Consider the following 20,821-nt stretch of genomic DNA (forward strand, 5'->3'; position numbering starts at 1 on the left):
AAGAGGCATAATAAGTAGAAGCTCTGCAGGACCGCATTGATGCTTGCCGTGTTTTTGTTGACCAGAGAGGGAGGACAAGTGTCGGCCTGCTAAAAATGGCATTAAGCCGGAGAAGTAGTTGGCATTTATTACTCACCCTCTTGACTTCGTAATGAAACCAAGAACAATTTAAGGGAAAGCTGTCACTTGGCGGTGTGATGGGGAGAAAGCTTTGACACTCGGGCGCAGTGCTGTGGAACGAGAGGAGAGAAAAAGGAGCAGCGCGTAGAGCGGGGTGCACATTTCATTTTAAATGGCAGGTAGAGCATTTTCAGCCAGCATCGTGTGACATTTCTCTGTGTGGAATCCAACTGTAAATGACCAGTTTTATGGCGATCTTTCAGCGGTATGCTGTATGTGCCTCAAGAAACACACCGCTCTCCTGGATAACAATGCGCCGCATTATGATGAGGCTTCAAAAAAATGTTCGATGTTCCTGGGAAGCCAATTTTGGTCAGATGGATTCAGGTGAAAATGATCTGCATTTATATTGCATTTTTTTACAATTCTCCCCTCTCATCTGAACATGACTCAACCAAATTATGGCAAGCAATTTAGGATTTAATGTTTTCATTTCTGAAAGTACAGAAAGGTTTGACATTAATTTCAATAAACAGCTAATTTCAGGAGGAGAACTGCCAATTCTCTGTCCTGAGGGTTGTTCAACCCAGTCTAAATGATTTAAAGGGAACACATACCTACTGTTTGGGAGAATGTACAATTGAAATAGATGATTGCATACACTGAAAACATTTTTCTGCTACTCTTTGACATTACATTTGACATTAAATCAGCATAAGACCTTCTTGTCTAGCCCAATTAATGTCACCAGAAATAATTCCTCACATGACAAAATGATGTGAAATATTGTTTATCGCTGTTTTGAAATTTGGATGTTCAAACAAAGGATTAAGAAAATCACAAAGTCCAGGCTGAATTTTGTGTATTCTGATTTTATTTGCAAAATAAATATAATAAATAACATATATAACATTCTTGACTTAACAGGTTTACACTGGGAAAAGTGTGACTATGCCAAAAATGTATCTCAATTTTTATGTCTTTCTTATGTTTGTGTCTTTATTTTTTGTTGACAAATTTATCCTGCAAAGTGAATATTTTAAAAGTGCATTCCTTGAATGGTACCACATGTTTCATTAATTCTAGTTTTAACTATACTGTATGTAGCAGATGCTTGTATTTGTGTTTCTGCGTATATTATTTTAAATTTGCCAGGTTTGTTCACTGAACTTTACCTTTCAGATCGTTTATGTTTGGTTTTGACTAATTAATCTCATGCTGTTTTTTGCCATAGATTCTGAGACAATTTGCGTTAAGATCTTGAAAACAACAACAGGCCTTGTACTGATACAGTAGTTATCATAAGCCAGCAACCTCTAAATTTTTTATATTCAAATGTTTGTTTCTGCCAGTTTGTTGCTTTAAAGTTCTCATGTTGCCTTCATTGAAGGTGAGTTCCTACAGCTTGAAACTTAATGTGTTATTAAACATAATTAAGCAGCCCTCGCCTAAACCTGACCTAATAGTGAAGGAGAATTGATCCAATTCAAACCAAGGTGGGTGAAATCTAATCAAACAACTTCTGAAGTCTTTTGTTCACCAACCCACATTTACTCCGGGTAAGTTCTCTCCGACAGCTGATCGACCCAAGAAACATAAATTAAAAGAAGTAAGAGCTTTGAGATAAGATCCTTCAGAGGTTTCAAGGAACATGAACGACATTCCTTATCTCTGGCAGCTGGGAACCAATTTGTTTTGAAAAACTTTAAACTCTATCATTGGATGGCAAAGAACAGCCTGCAGAATCCTTTTTATTATTGGGGGTAAAGATCTGAGAGTCTCAGAAAATTACTACTGGCAGCTGTTTCCTTCAAGCCAGAGCTCGGGATTTCATTTCGCTGGCCTGTGCTGAGCTCCTTGTGGATATTTCCACTTATTGTGTGTTTGGATTATTAAGGAGGGATTTGCTTATCTTTCATTACCTGCTATGTGATTTGTTTGCTGATAGCCCATCCTATCCGGTTCTTTACGAATGAAGTTCTGTGCTAACCTTATCCAGCTTAGTGCTGTTTCCTACAAACCTTTTTTTTGCCGGGCCTTTGAAAATTTTGAAAATTGCTAAAAAAAAACTGCTAAAAAAACAAAAAAAAAACTGCCCTCTGGCCATTTTTAGAACACTGTGAGAACATTTCACATCCTCAACCTTGAAAGTATAATTAAAAGTGACTCTAGAAGGGATTTAATTAACACTTACAAGCATTTGTGCTTTCTAGCTGACAAGATAATCCTACCAAACTATTCACTCTAACTGAATGGAAAATGTTAAGCACCTTTGTGTGACCTGGAGGTGAAGAGATGTTAACTATTCTGATTAAAATCACATGGCGTGATCTGCACCTTTGCAGACAATTATGTACTTAAAGGCGATGATGTAGATTTTACATTAATAATAGCTTTACTTAGTGTTCATTAAACATTGATCCCACAAAGAATGTGTTGTGCACTCAAAGTTTGTTTTACCATTTAAAACTTTGCTTTTTACCAAGTAATACTACCAAAATGAAAGTATTTTGTTGAAATTATTTACAAACTTCAAAAAGTTTTCACTGAATTACAAGCAAGCTATATACATTTGTAACACTCCTTGTGAGGTAAAGGCTGGAAATGGGAGATTCCAAGGTTTTATATCAAAATGTTCTAGATGATGTAAAGTGCCTCTCTAGCAACACAACAGTGAGCTACTCTGAGAACTCACTTGAATTTGAGTGATATCTACTGAACTGTGTGTTGTTTCACTATATACATGTCAGTGGTTTAAGTATACTTCCTCTCTCATCTAAAATTAATGGCATTCTGCTTGTTGTTGGACTTCAGCTTTACTGACATGCTTTTATAGTCACTGTGCTCTACATCTTCCACATGTGTTTTGTTCGTCACAAAAAAGGATTTCTAAGAGACAAAATGTGTTTTATTACTTTGTATTAAATATTCAGAATGAACAAAGGTCTTGCTGTTAGTAGCCCAGCCACTGAAATGTTGTGTTTACCAACACTTAGCTATGAATTGTTGCCTACCCACTCATCACAAAGTGACAAAAAAGCAATTAGGTTGTATGTAATTAGATTTGAATTTGCGTTTCGCATAAAACCACATAAAAAGACATTTCGTCATAAATTTGCTGCAAAAAAATTTACTTTTTGTAAAATAACTCAATATAGTCTAGGCTCTTAACAGCAGTGTAGATTCCCTGCCAGTTAAGTAGTTAACAATATTTTTCTTACCTTTTGTAAAGGTGCTGGTATCTTTAAACAAACCCTCTCAACAGCCTACCAGCTTATGATTTAGCAAAACTTTCTGTTAAATAGCAAATAAGTTGAATAATTGATTTGTCAACCCTTCTTAGCTAATTTTTTAAGGTAGTACCGATAAAATAAATTGCTTACTGCAAGAAGGATGCTGCTTAATATGCTTATTAACTCCAAAACAGAAGGAAATAACTTTGTGAAGACGCTAGTTGAAGCTGGTATAATGGTGTAATTTTTATTTATATGCAGTGTGTATAAACCATCGTCCATGGTTTTAACTGTGTACACACACACACACGCTGATGTGTATATATATATATATATAATGTTCATCAGAAAATGCACCAGATTCATCTCCTACAAAATAATAATTTTTTTATTGTTTTGGTGTCTTAAACCTTGTTTTTTTTTATTATTATTAAACCGGAGTTTACAACATGTTATCACTTGTTATTTACAGTGAATCCTCAAGCTAACATTAGTGGATCTTCTCTGAAGACCGTCACTGAGGACTGAGAGTGATGTATGCTCTCGGTGTAAAAGCTTACTATGCAATACCACGGGTTTATTGCAAATAAGCCCATGCAGGACTTTCTGATCATCAGGAACTCGTCTGTTTGCAGTGCCCGTCTTTGGTGATTAGGCTAGACAGCAGAAGAATCAATACTGTCTTCCAGTTAGCGAAAGGTTGTGCACAGATTACTTATAAGAGACGGTAGAAGTGACTTTAATTATCTCAATTCTCTGTGTGGCTGCAATATATGTCTGAGTATTTGAACATCCTCTGAATGAATTTCAACCTTTCATTTAATCACTAGTTTGAGCAAATATACTTCTAATTTCCTAAAAATATTGTTTGAATTATTTTGGATTTGGTGTATAACAATGATTTGTCCCTTTTGCTGCTTCAGTGGAATAATGTTTGAAATAAAGGCGATAATAGATGTTATTAAACAACAGCGTTGAGATCACGGTCAGTTGCAGCTGCAGTTGGCATTTTTTGCCAACACAGAAAAAGTCATTTAAAAAAAAAAACAGGAGAAAAAGCATTAGATACAAAGTAAAGGGTCTTACATTTCATAAGTGTGAAGGGGTTCAGTGAAATATAACCACTTAAATCTACTTGTAGTAAAGAATACTCTTGAATAAATAAAACTCCGGGCCCGTCCATACAACTTAAGAAGTCGGAAGATACCTTTCACAGCTGCATCATTAAATGTCAGCTTATCCTTTTCACTGCAGCTTAAAAAAACGTTAATTGCTTCTATAAATGGGAACGCAAGAGTGCTCTGAAAATGATCTCATCTGAAGACTTTTAAAATCTGCTGGGCACATTTCCTTCTGTGTACTATTTACAGTGCTGACACTGCACATAAATCATCCATGATCAAATGACCTAAATATTTCCCTTTTTTCACTATATTTGAGATGCACTTTGTGAAATGATGAAAAATTCAGCTTCTACAGATCTCCTTCAGTTGTGTAAATAATAAAAAAACATTTCATGCAGGATTAAGCCCCAGTCAACATGTTAATGCAGTTGTCAGGTTGGGTGGGTACAAAGTAAGTGTGGACTCCAAATGTGCTTTGCATTTTGGACTGATGGAATACAACCCATTTGGGCTCACCCAAAAAGAGTCTGATCTGGAAAGGATAACGAGTAAACAATTTCAATATTTAAAAAGTAACTGATCACTTTTTACAAGGAATTACAAATGTTCCTTGTAACGATTATGTCCTGCAGCTAATAAAACACCAAATTTCAGTGTCTCTGATAAACGAACTAAATAAGAATTTCTAATGCAGAAATGTTGGCCTACATTTCTATGCACTATATCGTATGGGAACTCGGTTCCTTGTCAGGGCTCCTTTTTCATAAATTAGAAGAAAGAACAGAAATGAATACCTGACAAGTATAAAAGACGCAAAAAAATCTACCTGAGGAGGCTTTTGATGTAGATTTTTTTGTGCCTTTTATGTGGTCTTTTTAGTCATTTTGTTAACACAACTCCTTCACCATAAACTAAATAGAAATTGTGTTTGGAGGATGTTTTTCTCCTAACTGAATCACAGGATTTTTTCAGTCATTAGTAAAGTATTTTTCTAAAAGTACATATGAAACCTTTAAGTCTAAAAAGTAAAAATCTCTAAAGTGTGTCATAACTTACAATACACTGAACAAGGTACTATGTAGTGAGTGAATGAGCGATCTAAGGTGCAGTGCGTATAACTTTGTCAGAGGCTCAACACGTGTTTAACGGCAGATTAATTCAAAGGACATTATTTATTACTATTACATTTCACAAACCTTTCTACAGATCAGGTGTGCTGAAATCCAGTCTTAAAGAGATACCAACCTGTAGTTTATAGATGCATCCTGTTTCCAACACACCTGAATCAAATGAATAGCTCGTTACCAGGTCTGCAGAGCAGGAATTCAGCCATTTGATGAAGATATGTTGGAGAGGGAGTGCATCTAAAAGCTTCGGGATAGTAGCTTTCTAGAACTGGACTTGGGATGCTTCATATCTTGCACTATATTCACTGCAAGGATTTAAATGTGTATATCCAACACAAGACTCTGAATAGGGCTTCAAGTTACTCCAAGGATATTGATCTGCAGGATATCACCAACCGAAGGAAAACAGCTGCTATTTAGAAATGATTTAGCCTCCAATATAATACATCATATGTCTAATTACTTTAATATAGAGATGGTAAGTGCAATTTTGCACTACAGAAAGTGGTGTGACTGCTTCTTAATAAGATCAACTCAAACAATTAATGCACAATACAGTGTATCATTAAGATTTGTATGCAGAAGGATTCAGCTTTTCCCTGTAATTAACACCCAGCAGGCCCCACTGGCACATCGGCACAGGAAGTGAGGTCATGCATCATAATTAATACGACCTTTTGAATAAAAAGCCCTCATAGTTTTGGCACGGCAGCCTCGCTAATCCTTAGAGCAGAACCAGAGAGAAATAAGCCACCTAATTGTCAAACAACACAATTAATGGAGCCATAAATGTGTTTTATTTTTAGCCTCCTAAACGTTCATGTTACTAAATTAGCTTTGGAGCACTTTTCGTGGGAGTTCTGAGGAGACTATTTTCTTGCTTGCTTAATAGAAGCAATAGTCCAACTAACTGGAAAATTTCTGGCCATGCTCACCGACACAGTCAGCACAAAGCCTGTGCAAGTGACACCTATTAAAAATGTATGCGTGCTAAAAAATAAATCATGTTGCCCACTCTCAGCCTAAGAGAGAGCGGCCTTGACTGGCTGATAATGCTGTCAGCTGGTGACGACAAATGAGGCTGTCACTACAATGTCTGAGGTTGGCTTGTTCTGTCCATTCAGCTGTGTGTTTCTATTTCTGAGCGCTCGCTTGGAGGCACTTAGGCAGATTCCTTAATTGTATCCCAGGGTCGGTTTATTTACATCATTAAAGAAACATGGCACTTTAGGCACATGACACAACAATGAAGACAACAGGATTTAAATGTTACTTCACATTTTAGAATGCTGTCAGGAGCGCTGGGAAATAAATATTCTCCTCAAAATTTCAATTATTTATATAAATCCACCAGATTTTATTTACTTGGTTAGTGATCCAGTGGGTGAAGTCTGGCTTTAGCAGGTTAAATTCTGCTTTGCATATGGTCCTGACTCTGCTTGTCTTCAAACAGAAGTCTGCTGTTAAACATGAAATTGTTAATGTCTGTATTCTTCTTCAGGAGTATCCGATGTCTGAGAAACATCATCCACTGGAACCTAATCACCGCCTTCATCTTGAGAAACGCCACCTGGTTCATCGTCCAGCTGACCATGAGCCCAGAGGTGCACGAAAGTAACGTGGTGAGTGGAGGTTAACTTAAACATTACGTTGCTTACTGTTCTCGTTTCTATATTTTATTTAACCTTTCACCTTGACGACAAAGAAAAATTATGGGATTTTTTTTTAGAAGAATCTAAACTTTAAAAATCAATGAACAAAACAGAAAAGATGCCCAAAGTCTAACCTCCTGTCTGAAGGTTTGGTGCAGATAGAATGCTGTCTTAAGTAAATGAGCAAGAAAATCCAATCCTTTACTGTGACCAAAAAGTCACCTAATTTAAAAAAAAAAAAAGTCCACTCTGGTTCATTTGGAACTAGCTGAAACAACAGACCAACCCACATTTTCAGACTGGAGGTTTTTGCTTACATCTCAATAGCTAAATAAATGACTATGAACAAGAAAACATATGTCTTGAATTACAATATATTGCTAAAAAAGTTAAATAAAGTCCTCTCCCAACTTATTTCCTTGTTACATTGTTTTTTGGTTTTTTTTTATCATTATTATTTCCTCAGCTTTGGTGTCGACTTGTCACTGCCTCATTCAACTATTTCCACTCCACCAACTTTTTTTGGATGTTTGGAGAAGGCTGCTACCTTCACACTGCGATCGTCCTCACATACTCCACTGACAAGCTCCGCAAGTGGATGTTCATCTGCATCGGCTGGTGTATGTACATCTTCATGTGTAAAATGGTCAATCAAATCTAGTTTTTTTGAAAACTTTAAGAATTGTCAACAGGTATTTTGAGAAATACATTAAAAAATGTTCTTACAGGAGATTAAACAGAAAAGGTTGTGACAACCAACAATATAATATCTAATTGCACAATTAACAAAATGCTATTACCTTATTTGCTTAAAAACCTTATTGCATTATTTAGTTATTTAATTATTGGTTTTTTCTACATTCAAAATGGCCAAGATGATTACATTATCAGTAGATGTTACATTCCTGGCAATCGCTATATTATTGTTGTGGAAATTCTTTCAGATTGATCCAAAAGAACTGCAAACATGTTTTAATAGAAACTAATGTCTAAGTACCAATATGCTAAATGTTAACATTCTGACAATTGCTAGCACAACCGTAAAAATGCAAACTTGTTCGGTGCACAATATATCTGTCAGGACTTTGTAGTAAATTTGTTGACAAACTGCAACAAGAGAGCGGATGACAGTGCTGTTTGCGATCGACATATGGAAACCCAGAATAAGTAAAGAAGTTCTGGAGGTTAACAAAAAATATATTTTGTCAATCGGGATCAATGGTAAATAAACCTCTTGATTCAGGGTTAGAGCAGAAGGACAGCAATGTTTGAGAACTGGAGGTGGACAATCATGGCGTAGGTAAAAATAAAAAAAAAAAGTATTCCTTTTTTTCATAGAAAAAGAATAGTTATTAGAATAAAATTATTCATCCAGTTATTCATGACTTCAAACTCATTCATCGAACATAAAAGCTTTTTTTTTTCTTCAGTTTTTTTATTGGGAGAAATTGTGCATCTTGTCAAAAGTTTTAGATGCTCCAGTTTTTATCCAGCCACTCTGTGTTCATTTAATCTCAAAAGACGTAACTGAGGGTTAGATGAAATTTTGCCAACAATAGGAGAGTTAAATGGATGGAGACACTGGGATTTTGTGTGGCAGCTGGGAAATGTATCGTGAAGAATTCACAAGCTCCCCATTTCAAACTGTCAAACCAGCGTCTATACTGCTAAGATTAGGTGCATTGTGTGTTGGCTGAATTACATTTGCTGCAGGAAATTTCTGTGTGATGAGATGATGGAAGTGCATTCCAGAACTGCTGTGAAAACAATAAATAAAATGTACTTCTTTCCTTGAGTAACTTTCTGGCTTCCAGAGCCCTTGTTTTGTCACAAAAATTATGTTAATTTGCTTAGGAGGAGCTTTCTGGCTAAATCCTCTTGAGGTTTAGCATTTCACTGCTGAGGTAAGTGACTAATGAGGCAGAAAGTTTCTTGAGATTAGGAAACTTGAGACTCGAATGTGACGTGAAGGCCTGCACGGCCATTTGATGCCTCTGGTAGCATCATTTAGATGTTGGTAATTACTCTTTGTCTGCCTTATTAAACTTCTATAAGTCTGTAAATCATCACATCACTCTGGATTATCGTCTGCTCCTTATTCATACACGTAGAAACAGTTGGATGACAAGTCTTGGCATGCATCTATGCATAACAGCATGGAAACAGCGATTCCTTTTGACAGAGCTTGGCAGGCGTTGATGCTCTGCCTGTAAAAAAAAGAAAAAAAACAGGACGAATTTCATATTTCAATAGAAATTTCATAGAATGTAGTGTGACTTGATGAGCAGAGAAGGAACAATCTGTCACTGTGTCTCTGCTGTTTCTTCACCCCTCAGGTATACCTTTCCCTATAATTGTGGCGTGGGCCATCGGGAAGCTGTACTACGACAACGAGAAGTAAGTTGTTGACTCTAAGACTGCTTTTGACATTCGAGACTGAACTACTCCGGTAATAAAAGGAAAAGGGCAACGCCAAACCAAATTACATTAACAAAATGAATGTGTATTAATTATCTGTTGTAATTAAATTAGCATTGTAGAACTGGCTGTATTATTTATCAGCGCAGACACTATTTTCAATTTGATTCGGAGCACTTGTTCTCTTTTTCCGCGTATTGCTATAGTAAGAATTGCCTCTGTTTCCCAGCAGTGAGTCACTGAATTATTAGCAAGTCTACTGATTTCTTTTTTTATTGTTGGCAAACCTGTTAAAAAAAAACAAAAAAAACCCGGCAGATTCAGAGCCTTGTAGATCATATTTCTCTGAAGCCATTAGGTTGTGAAGGACACGTTCCTTCATTACCATGAAGTTATACACTACAGTTGATTATGATTCACTCCCACAGTGACCATCCTGCTGCCAGAAAAACTCACTGGAGCACCAAATGTATTAGAATCAACTTTAATGGCCATGTGTGTTGACATATACTAGAGAGTTGGTTTGTTTGCCCATTAGCTGCCGAGAACGAGCCTACAGGGGAATGCAAATACAGACACAAAGCTAAGAAAAAAGAATTGTAAAGCTGGATTATTAGGTTATTTTTGGCTTCACATATTGACATTAATCAATCTAGCATAAAAAAATAAAACTGTGAACCAAATTTGGGAATACATACAACATTCACTTAACAACAACCCTAAAATAAACTCATTATTCCCTGCATCAACATATTTCTCATAGTGAAAAATCTATTAAATTATAACATTTAGAAAATTACACTTTTAATTAGTCATAATAATAGTTTCTTCTAAATTACTGGTACTACCATTATTGTGTGCCAAGTGACAAATCCTATAAAATTCATTTCCACTTAATTGTTTTTTGTAATTGATCAGAATATCTGGGATTGTTTAAAATGTAATCAATGGTTTCTTGTTTCCCTGGACTATAAATACGTCATGAAACAGAGGCTTCATATCTGTCCAGCATGGTACTTTCTGCCTCAGTCTGTTCAATTTTACTGCACATTTATGACCAGTCATAGTTAATATGTCACACACATTCAAGTCAAGTCAAGTTTATTTGTACAGCACAGTCACCAATTATCAAATAAGAATTAAATATATTCATTAATATAGCTCATCACTGCTTCACCCTTCACTCGTGTATTTGAACAAGCAATCTTGACCATAAAGTGTTGAAGTTATACAAAAACCAAATTTACACAATAGTCAAGGGGACAACTTAAATTTATCTCATCATTATTGGTACTAATCTTACTTTTCATACTTCCACTGACTGAATTTCAGTGCCTCACCTTTAAGGTTTGGTCCATCCATGATGATTTTGGCTTTGAAAAAGGTAATTAATAAAATATATTACCAAGAGCCAGTTCCCAGTGACTCTGCAATAATAATTGTTAAATGCATTATTTTTTGTTTCATCCAAGTTTTGATCTTGTATTTTTCAATGGCTGGGGCTGCATTTTAAAAAAAATAAGGAAAAACAAAATATCCTTTAGTGCACCTTGTCTTTCCGGTAAGTTGTGTTATATTGTAGAATAAATTCATTACAATAATGAACATCAGTCAGTCTCATATTCACATAAAACCACACACAATTAAACTGATTTCACATTAACTGAAGGCATGGATTTTCTCCCTCTTGAATGATCTCCACTAGGAATAAAATAGACAAATAAATTTAGATATTTTTATTAGTGCTGTGTATAGGAATGAAAGCTTAAATGTGTTATTAAAAACCTAATGCATAGTTCTACTATTTAACAAAAGCTAACAGGACAAACAGAAAAATATCAATATAATAAAACCAAAAACAAACAACTTTACTACAGTTTCATGGTGAATTTCCTAAAACAATCTTGGTTTTTAACAGAACACGGTGAACTAAATGGCATTTGACAGTAACTCCAACCTTAAGCTAAAAGCCTTTGAAGCCCAAGGTCTTGAGCTCTTACACTCTGAAGATTGGGGGGCACCATCTGCATGGATGGGAGACCTTTTCCAAGCGCTATTTATTGGATGTTTCCACCACTTCTCTCTGCCCTTCTTTCCATCACGATTCTAATAAATAAAGGTCACAAGTGCAAAAAATTTTTTACCAAAAAAAAAGAAAGGAAGAAAGAAAGAAATCTCACATTAGACAAGCATTTTACTATAGGCTATTGTTTGATTTTGGCAGCAATCTTTGATTTGAGGAAAAAATATATATGTTATATATTTTTTTTCAATTCAGAACATATATTTTGAATTTGTCCTTGTTTATGTTTGTGATGAAATTGGAAAATACCTCTGCACTTTTGAATCACTGCACTATTTTCTTATGCATTATCCAAAGCAAATATTTATTTATAACAATTTGTTTTTACTTAAATACCAGTGAGAATAAATAGGTAAATAATATGAATAAATGCTAAACATGGAGTAATAAAATGTCTCCTCTTTAGTCATATCTAAACTTGACAGAATGTTTTATTGGTCTTCCAGGTGCTGGTTTGGGAAGCGACCCGGTGTGTACACTGACTACATCTACCAAGGTCCCATGATCCTTGTGCTGGTGGTAAGATCCCCTTCTGTCCTTCAGTAGCAGATTGAACCTGTCTAGTGCAACCTGCTGATATAATTAGTCTTCATTATGTCTCTGAACTGCCTGGCAGCCAAGAGTACCTGGAAACTACAACACATTCTTCATGTTAAGGTTGATAGATGTGAGCGTGAATCACATTTTTCCCCCAAGCTTAACTTTTAAATCTCTGATATTTGACAACGTCTGGGATTCATTTTAGACTCTGGGGTGGAAAAACAACAATGAAGTCAAAATGCATGTTCGCTTTTGTAGGATATATCTTTAACAGTGCTTGATTTCCAAACCCAGAGGGGAGGATTTTGATTGCTTTATGTCATGACCTCTTCAGGTATGAACCATTGTGAAAACTTATCATTTTAAATGCTAATCTCACTCACTAGCTCACAGTTTGGTTTTCAATTGTGGCTAAAAGGAATGTTGACATCTCTTAAATTAGACATAAACCTTCATGTTTTTTATTGTGTAGTTTCTTGCCAACTTGTAACTCATCATCATATGAAAGATTTTATAAATCGACCTTGGATTTAGTTTGGCTCTATGTTAAAGTTTTAGTCATATTTAGTCTTTTCCTGCACTAATGTCGTCCTGACTCAGCTGCCAGTACGCTGTCCTCAGCTCAGTTGTGCAATGCAGTGCATACACTTCTATGTTACTGTGTATAAATACATATTTAAGGACATATTATTCTCATCTTTAGCATGGATTTATTGCTTTGGAACTTCTGAACATTTATTTAAGTTGTACTTCTTTCAAACAAATGCAATTACTTAAAAACAACACTGCAAGCTGCAGAGAAGCCAGATGCTTTGTGTATCCATCACCAAGGCTCTGGGACAATTCCGCCTTGAAATTTGACCTGTCTTCTTTTCAGAATTGGTGGAGTTCATTTGAATTGATTCATTTCCTGGAGCAGACCCAGGTTTTAAGCCCGTTCATGCATGTTCAGCATCGCTGAGGTCAGTGTGTTGAGAAAACCTGGCCTGCTTAATGCTGGCCTGCTTCGATGTATGGAAAACCAGTTTACACATGTGGTTTGGATCATCTTCCTGTTACATCACCACACTGTGTCCAAGTTTCAAATCTGTTGGGTGGCTAATTTAAGGTGAATTCACTGTAGTTTTCCATTTGAATTATTCCATCGACAATGCAGCAGGACCACTACCACACGGCATGACGTGTGGCAGAGAAGAACTCTTTAACTTTGCAAATTTATGAAAGTATAAAGATGTTTCACACAAAGAAAAACACTGAAAAATATTTTAATATGCCACAGTTTTAACATTTAATTTCTTTTGGTCCAGCATATTGAACTGAGTTGTTCCTACAGAAAAAACAATACAGCCACATGTTTCCACATGTTGAAGTGTTGCGTGTGACTAATAACAACTTTGCCAAGGATGTTTTTACATGACAACTCAGATGTAACCATGAGCAGATGGATGTGAGGACATAAAAAGGGAAAGTTGGAAATAAGTCAAGCTGCCCAGCAACGAGATAAATAACAGATCAATAGATTGGACTGGATCAGTTTTTCCAGCATGTTTTGATAGTAATATCTTAATGGAATTCTACTTGGGTCAAAATTATTGGTTTACACATAATATGGAGCCCAGGTTTAAATAATTGCATGGTCTTAGCAGTGTGTGTATACTCAGGGATCAACTATTCCATAGATTATAAGACAGCCACTGCATATTTTTATCTGGGTGTTGGAATGTCTAAGAGGAATCGGCTGGTGGTCTGAAGTGCTCACATAATGGACTACATCAAACTAGCAAAAAAAAAAAAAAGAAAGTGGAGAGACAGCCAGTGGAAAGAAACCAGAACAGCAGTCATGGTAAAAAGAAAGTGCACTCTTCTTCAGTTGTACATTTTTACATGTTGGCCTAGTCTTTTCCTAGTTTGATTTTTTTTTTTTTTTACATCTAACTTGGATGTAAAAACATCTAGGATATTGTCATTAACATACAACAATCTGTTAAAAAGAACATACCAGAAGCTTTTAAAAGAATTGTTTTCTCTTTTTGCTTTTTTTTTCCTCTCCAAACCTGGTTCAGTAAGAAAGAAGCAGGGCAAAAGTGGCATCAGTGGTTTAAATGCCAAAAACACTACCAACCAAAAGTAACACAAAGGTCAGATTCATATTTTGTCAAGAGCATCTTGATGATGCTCAAGACTTTTGGAAAAAAATATTCTATGGACTGACAAGACTGACAAAACTATATTTATTTATGGTTTTCCGGACCACAGTGGAATACACAAAAACACGCAAAAATTGCAAATGTTTTTTTTTGACTATTATAACCATTAATCTATCTCTCATACAGTTCAATCTTATAAGTTATTTCATGATGTTACCATTATGAAATAACCTGCAATTAAGTATTGGCAAAGCTAACTGTAAGATGGCAGAGGGTTATTGCCAACAGCTGCCAAAAGTAACTAAAAAAGTTACTGTTAATGTAACTTAGTTTCTTTAGAAATCAAGTAATCAGTAATCTAACTAAGTTACATTTTCCAGGAGTAATCAATGAGTAATTTAAGTAGTAATCAGTAATCTGATTAAAGTTACTTTTTCAAAGTAACTATGCCACTTGGATTATGCATCAAGTAAACTAGCAAGTCCAAGTCTTGCACGACTCAAAGAATTAAAAACAAAGTTTTGCCATGGACTAGTCGGACTCTAGATTAAAATTTTATTGAGATTCTATATGACTTCAAACATATTCTTTGCTTATGTTTAACATTTTTCTCTTGATGAACCATAAGGTGTGTTTGCATCATTTTTTAGAGGAAAGGCTTTCTCTTTAAACGACTTTAAACAAGTCATTCTTGTGTGCTTTCTCTCGTTGTCTTTCCATGAACATTAACATTTAGCATGCTAAATGTGGTCTGGAGAGTCTTAAAATGGAGCTCTGGGATATTTTGACATTTTTTTAATCATTGCACCATTTGACCTTGGGTAAGTTTGTCTGGACATTCTTTCCTGGGAAGGTTTGGCGCTTAAATGTTTTCCACCTGCAAATAATCTTTGGTCCTGTCAAATGACTCTAAATTGTTTGAAAAATACTTCATAATTTTTTCCAGATTGATTGTAGCAATAACTGCTCCTCTAAGATTGTTGTCGATGTTTCTCCTGCTTGGCTCAGCATCAGACCAGAAGCACATGGCTTCTAATTTTTGGTTTTGTTTGATGAATAATGACATCAAGGAATTTTTTGTAGACATAAGGTTAGGTTGAAAAAGATTTAGAACCTTGTTAAGAACAAAACATTATTGTAATGTTTTGGTTTGTAGGAACTTATAATTAAATTAGGCCTGGCTTAAAAAAATACAGTAGTAAATGGTGCAAGCGCTTCCTTTAGGGGTTTCAACATCTGTCCACGTGGCCTCCCACAGAGACTACTCTCTGTGCCAAAACTCATCTGACTGCGACTGTTTGTACATGTCCCTGCTGAGTTTCAGTCAATGTCCCTGCCAGCGATCCACTGGTGGAGTGACCTTCCCAGTTCTTCTCTCCTTAACTGAAATATAAAAATAAACTCATCTCTTTAAGAGGCACTTCTCTGAACTGTTTTTGTCGCTCCTCAGGCAAACATCTGCCTCATTCAATCCCTCTTTCTGCTGCTATGCTTGGAAAATCTCCAGTCTTGCTTACAATAGTGCTTTCTCGTGGGCTTCTTGTGTCTTTGCCAAGCATTTGATCCCTCCGGATCATCACCGGGGTCACAAGAATATTTGTGGTCGCTCCTGTGAGAGGGGTTGTGAACTCTGAACAGATTTTATTATCAGCACTAAAATGATGTCCTGCTACAATGAATTAATTCAGGATGTTATTAAAATTGTTAACATCAGCAGCGATGCACGAGGTTAGCAGAGTGTGTGGTTCTGGAAAGACCGGCATATATCTTTTCCAGCCAAGGTCGGGTCATCTGGCACTGGAAAGTATTCCTGTGGCTATTTTTGCCTCTGTGTTACATCACCCCCACCTCTTGCATGAGCTTTTGATTTTGTCATTCATCACATAGTGGAAAAATAATCTCAAGTAGCACTTCAGATTCAAAGTAGCTACAGTTTTTTATCTTTCATTATTATGTACTGCTTGCATTGTTCCATATCTTCCCACTGCCAGTAAATCCTCCAAAGTCTTAAAGAGCTCAGCACCTCATTGTGATGTAGATCTTGTCAACGTGAGGTGACATGCACCTCAACAACCTACCAATGTAGTTATTTCTAGGCAACACCATTCACGGCGCCGGATTGTCCGATTATTCACTTTACTGCAGGTATTCTGCCGAACTGACTAATTTAACTGTTAGAACCACAACAGGATGGTCAGGCAGAGCAGGACTGGACCTTGCAGGATGTTGGTGAGATCTTCAGAGTCACATTGGACTCCTCCTTACTCCCAGTTATTGGACATCCCAAAACTATTAGACTAAAAGTTGTAAAGAGATCATGACATGTTATTATTATTTTGGTAACATATTGAAGTCGTGAGTGATCCATCACATGGGACTGTTTTAATTGTGTGGATGGAAATTTAAAGCAGAACTAACCAAGCTTAGCTCTATATAATGGTTACATTTCTTTTAAGAATTCACTGTAAAACTCTTGGCACTACAATGTACAGTGTATTAGATCCCACCTGGCATCAAGGTTATTTTTCTAAAATAACTAAAAATGTCCCTGTCATTCCATTCTTGTGGTATTAGCTGGTCAGCTGGTTAAAAGAATGGATTCCAATTTTCCTCACTTATCAGGACATATTTGACTGTTCAATGTATTTATAGACTCTCATGGTGTAGAAACTAAGCAAGTGCCACGTATCACTCTTACTGTGGTAACAGGGTTTTAAAACTACAGTTACCAATCTACAATAACATGACTTTTAATCAACTGACTGCAAGTTAGCTACCAGAGGAAAGAGCATGACTTTTTTATCAGCTGATTTTAGATAATTATTTTACTCTATTTTACTTTCTACTTTATAACAGCCAAAAATTTTATATTTTTTTGTATTAAAAGAACTGCTACTACTGTAAGTTTACATTTTCATTTTAAGATTTTGCATGTGCCTACAATTAAAAACAAATAACAATAAATGTATGTTATATATAAGAATATTAGAACTGCAAACATCAATATGTTGTTGCATTTCTTTTTCTGAAATAAAACATATGAACTTCTTTTTCTTTTTTAAAAATGTTGTGTTAACTCTGTGAAACGGCAGTGTTTTTTGCTCAAGGTTATACAGTTAGAATCTCGTAACAGCCCAAGCAGACTTTTCGCATGAATAAATAGTGTTCCATGTTCAGGGCTCTTGCACATAGAAATCAATATGATTTTCACTCCCCCATGGAGACAAGGACAAGAATGCATACTTCCCGTTTGCACATATAGTCTTGGCTTTGCTGGTCACTAGGAAGCTCTGTGTTTTTCAGACTGCAGTTTAAATCTAACTTTTTCATGTTGTGGGAAATGTTAAAACCTCAACACTGGTTTTAGAACTGAGGAGAAGGGAGGAGGCTCAAGAGGACTCACATTCTACTGATAAACTGATGAAAATACTCCACTGCAACACTGAAACTGATGATCGTGGTATTTCTGGAATATGTAATTAATGAGAGGATTGTACAGTATGTAATGTAATACCTAGCTGATTATATTTGCATACATGTTTTTTTTCTTTGTTGCACAAGATCTTATTTGCAGTTAAAGGGCTTAAATTTTTCAAGGTTTCTATGTGAAGAATCTTTTTAAATGTTTCATAGTCTTAAGATCTGCCTTTGAAATTCTTAAAGCTATGTGATCTTTGAATCCAAACGATAAAAAGATCCAGTATATCATTTTCCTAAGATGCAATGCAAAGCACAGAAAATACACGTTTTTGAACATAGCTTAGACAATTTGAACAAAAATATATCAGCTGCACTTCAATATAAATGTTAGCTCTATTGCTGTGTCATCATTGTCTGTTTTCTTGTGAATCCAGAAGCTCAACACGTCACTTTGTCTTGAAAATCTTTTGGAAGTTTTTTATAACTTTTTAGATTTTGCAAATAGTTTTCAAACACTTTTTACTGTGTTAAGAAAATTTTTAAAAATCCCAACTAGAGATCAACAATAAAATGCTAAATTTCTACTTGGTATTCACTAAGCTGCATTTTAATTTCCCCACAGATCAATTTCATCTTCCTCTTCAACATAGTAAGAATTCTGATGACCAAACTGCGAGCCTCTACAACGTCCGAGACAATCCAGTACAGGTAAATTTCCTGTAAACCTGCTGCTGAAACTGCAATAAACAGGCTTAAGAGATGAGCGCGCCTTGAATTATTCATGTTTTGTCCTCCATTGGTGGTGCCCGGACCCTGAAGGGCCTTTTAGCGTGAAGTGAAACACTGAGCCTGAGTCTCTCTGTCACGGCTGTCTGATCTACGTTCTCCTCGTCTGCAGGAAAGCTGTGAAAGCAACGCTGGTACTCCTTCCCCTCCTGGGAATCACCTACATGCTGTTTTTTGTCAACCCAGGGAAGGATGAAATTTCCCAAATGGTCTTCATATATTTCAACTCGTTTTTGGTGTCCTTCCAGGTAGGATTTATCCTGCATTCAACAAAAACACAAACAGAATGTAATGGCATTTCTGTGTGGGTGGATGTATCATTTGTCTGATTTATTTCAATGTAATTGTAATGAGTAGAGGGGGAAAAAAAACACTGCTGAGATGATTAAATGTGCGACATAATCAGCTGTATAAGCGATTTAACCAGGATCAGGGCATTGATGATGATGTTTTGTTGTCATTTTATCTCCCCCCTCCTCTCTGCAGGGCTTCTTCGTGTCAGTGTTTTACTGCTTCCTAAACAGTGAGGTAAGCAGATTTACACTGGCTTATTGATTTAACATTTCGACGTTTTAAACCTCTTCCCTGATGCAGAAGCTTAATGATATTCCCTCTCCTCCGGTGCCTCCGCTCAGCTTTTGGTGGCTGTTTGCTGCATGTTTTCGCAGCTTGAGGAAAATGTATTTGGGGCACAATTAAGCCTTGTGATGTCCCGACATAAGTGACATCACTTTCTACGCTGTATGACACCGTCAGCCCTAATTTGGTCCCAGGGGGAAATCAGGGGTGAAACCAACTCAGAATAGAGCTGGGATGTGCATGCAGGAAGATACGCTGCTTTTTATGGTAATGTTGTTTGAATAATTAGCAACTGTTTATTTTTTTACTGTATGCAGCTCGGTAAACAAATCAATTCTGTGCAGATGTTTAGAGTATTAAAAGACTTAGATTCAGGATTTACCTGAGGGTCTTACAAGCCAACCAGGTGTGTGCGATTATTTTTTTCAAATGTCCTTATGAGTAATTATAATATTTGTTTTTGAGGGTTGGTTTATTTGTTGAAAAACTATTAGTAATCCTGTTTAACACAAATAGTAAATCAGCCAAACAAATGGCAGCCCCTCAATGCATTTAAGCATCAGAACTGAAAGAAATGGTGAAATTGAATGAGTTCTGATTGTTGAAGCAAAACAGACTAATCTAAATTCTTCAGAAACTGCTGATCTACTGGGGTTTTCACACAAAATTTGTCTCTCAATATTCATCTCTCAGATTACAAATGGCTGGAAAAAGAGGGAATATCCAGCAAACTAAAGTTTTGTGGACCAAAAGCTTTGTTGATATAAAATAACAACCGGAAGTTTGATTTTAGATGAAAGAAAGGCAAAGCTAGTTTAAACAGAGAGTAGTCAGAGGAGCTTGTTTTTATATATTATCTGTCTCATACTCTAATGTCAGGATACAGTGACATTTGTAACAAATATGTAAAAAATACATTTCTATGAATGTTACCTACTGCGTCTTTAAAGGTTCCACTGATATAAATACCTTAGCCTGTGCTTAGAAATGCGTGTTGTTACCTTTTCCAGGTAGAGACTTAAAAATCAATTGATAAAATGTTTTAAAAATTGTTCAAACTCCTTTCAGATATTAAGGTTCAACAGAAAAAATTATGAATTAAGTATAGTTTCCAATAGATTTTAATCTGAAGAGGCAGCTTGTTAGGACGAATCAAATGAAGCTTTCTAAAGTTACAATCAATACCCTCACTGCTAACGACACCTTAATAACTCCTGGTTTGTGGCTCATGGCTGAGCCACAAACCAGCCATGAAGGCAAACGTCAGTCAGAAAGATCCAGCTTGGTCTGGCCTCGGAGCTGAGCCACACAGATTAATCATTACAAGTTATTCCTCAAGCAGAATGTTGATGTAATATCTTCTTCCCTTCAGTTGCCGAGCCTCTCTGTGTGGAAGCTGGCTGGATGATGAAGGAATATCTCATCATGAACTGACATGTAGCTCCCAAACAAAGGGCTTAACCAGCATGTGTAGCTTACAGAGGATATTGATTTAGTGTTTGGTTACAGGCTGAGGCTTGTAGGGAAAGCAGGGGGGGAGAAGTGGAAGAGATGAACAAAGGATGCCTGCAGTCACATTCAAGAGAAAACGA

At 36.2% G+C, this 20,821-nt stretch overlaps 1 protein-coding gene across 1 annotated transcript in view; it reads left to right on the forward strand.

Annotated features, from left to right (window-relative positions):
* The window catches only part of LOC116727308 (corticotropin-releasing factor receptor 1-like), a 93,454-nt gene that overhangs the window by 65,134 nt on the left and 7,499 nt on the right, over positions 1–20,821 (forward strand). Inside the window, exons 7-13 of the mRNA XM_032574672.1 lie at positions 7,106–7,226; positions 7,723–7,876; positions 9,593–9,653; positions 12,204–12,276; positions 18,487–18,572; positions 18,763–18,898; positions 19,137–19,178. Of these exons, the coding sequence (XP_032430563.1) occupies positions 7,106–7,226; positions 7,723–7,876; positions 9,593–9,653; positions 12,204–12,276; positions 18,487–18,572; positions 18,763–18,898; positions 19,137–19,178 (673 nt within the window). The remainder of the gene's footprint in view (positions 1–7,105; positions 7,227–7,722; positions 7,877–9,592; positions 9,654–12,203; positions 12,277–18,486; positions 18,573–18,762; positions 18,899–19,136; positions 19,179–20,821) is intronic.

Source organism: Xiphophorus hellerii, chromosome 10 (assembly GCF_003331165.1).
Source record: "Xiphophorus hellerii strain 12219 chromosome 10, Xiphophorus_hellerii-4.1, whole genome shotgun sequence".
Classification (NCBI taxonomy): domain Eukaryota; kingdom Metazoa; phylum Chordata; class Actinopteri; order Cyprinodontiformes; family Poeciliidae; genus Xiphophorus; species Xiphophorus hellerii.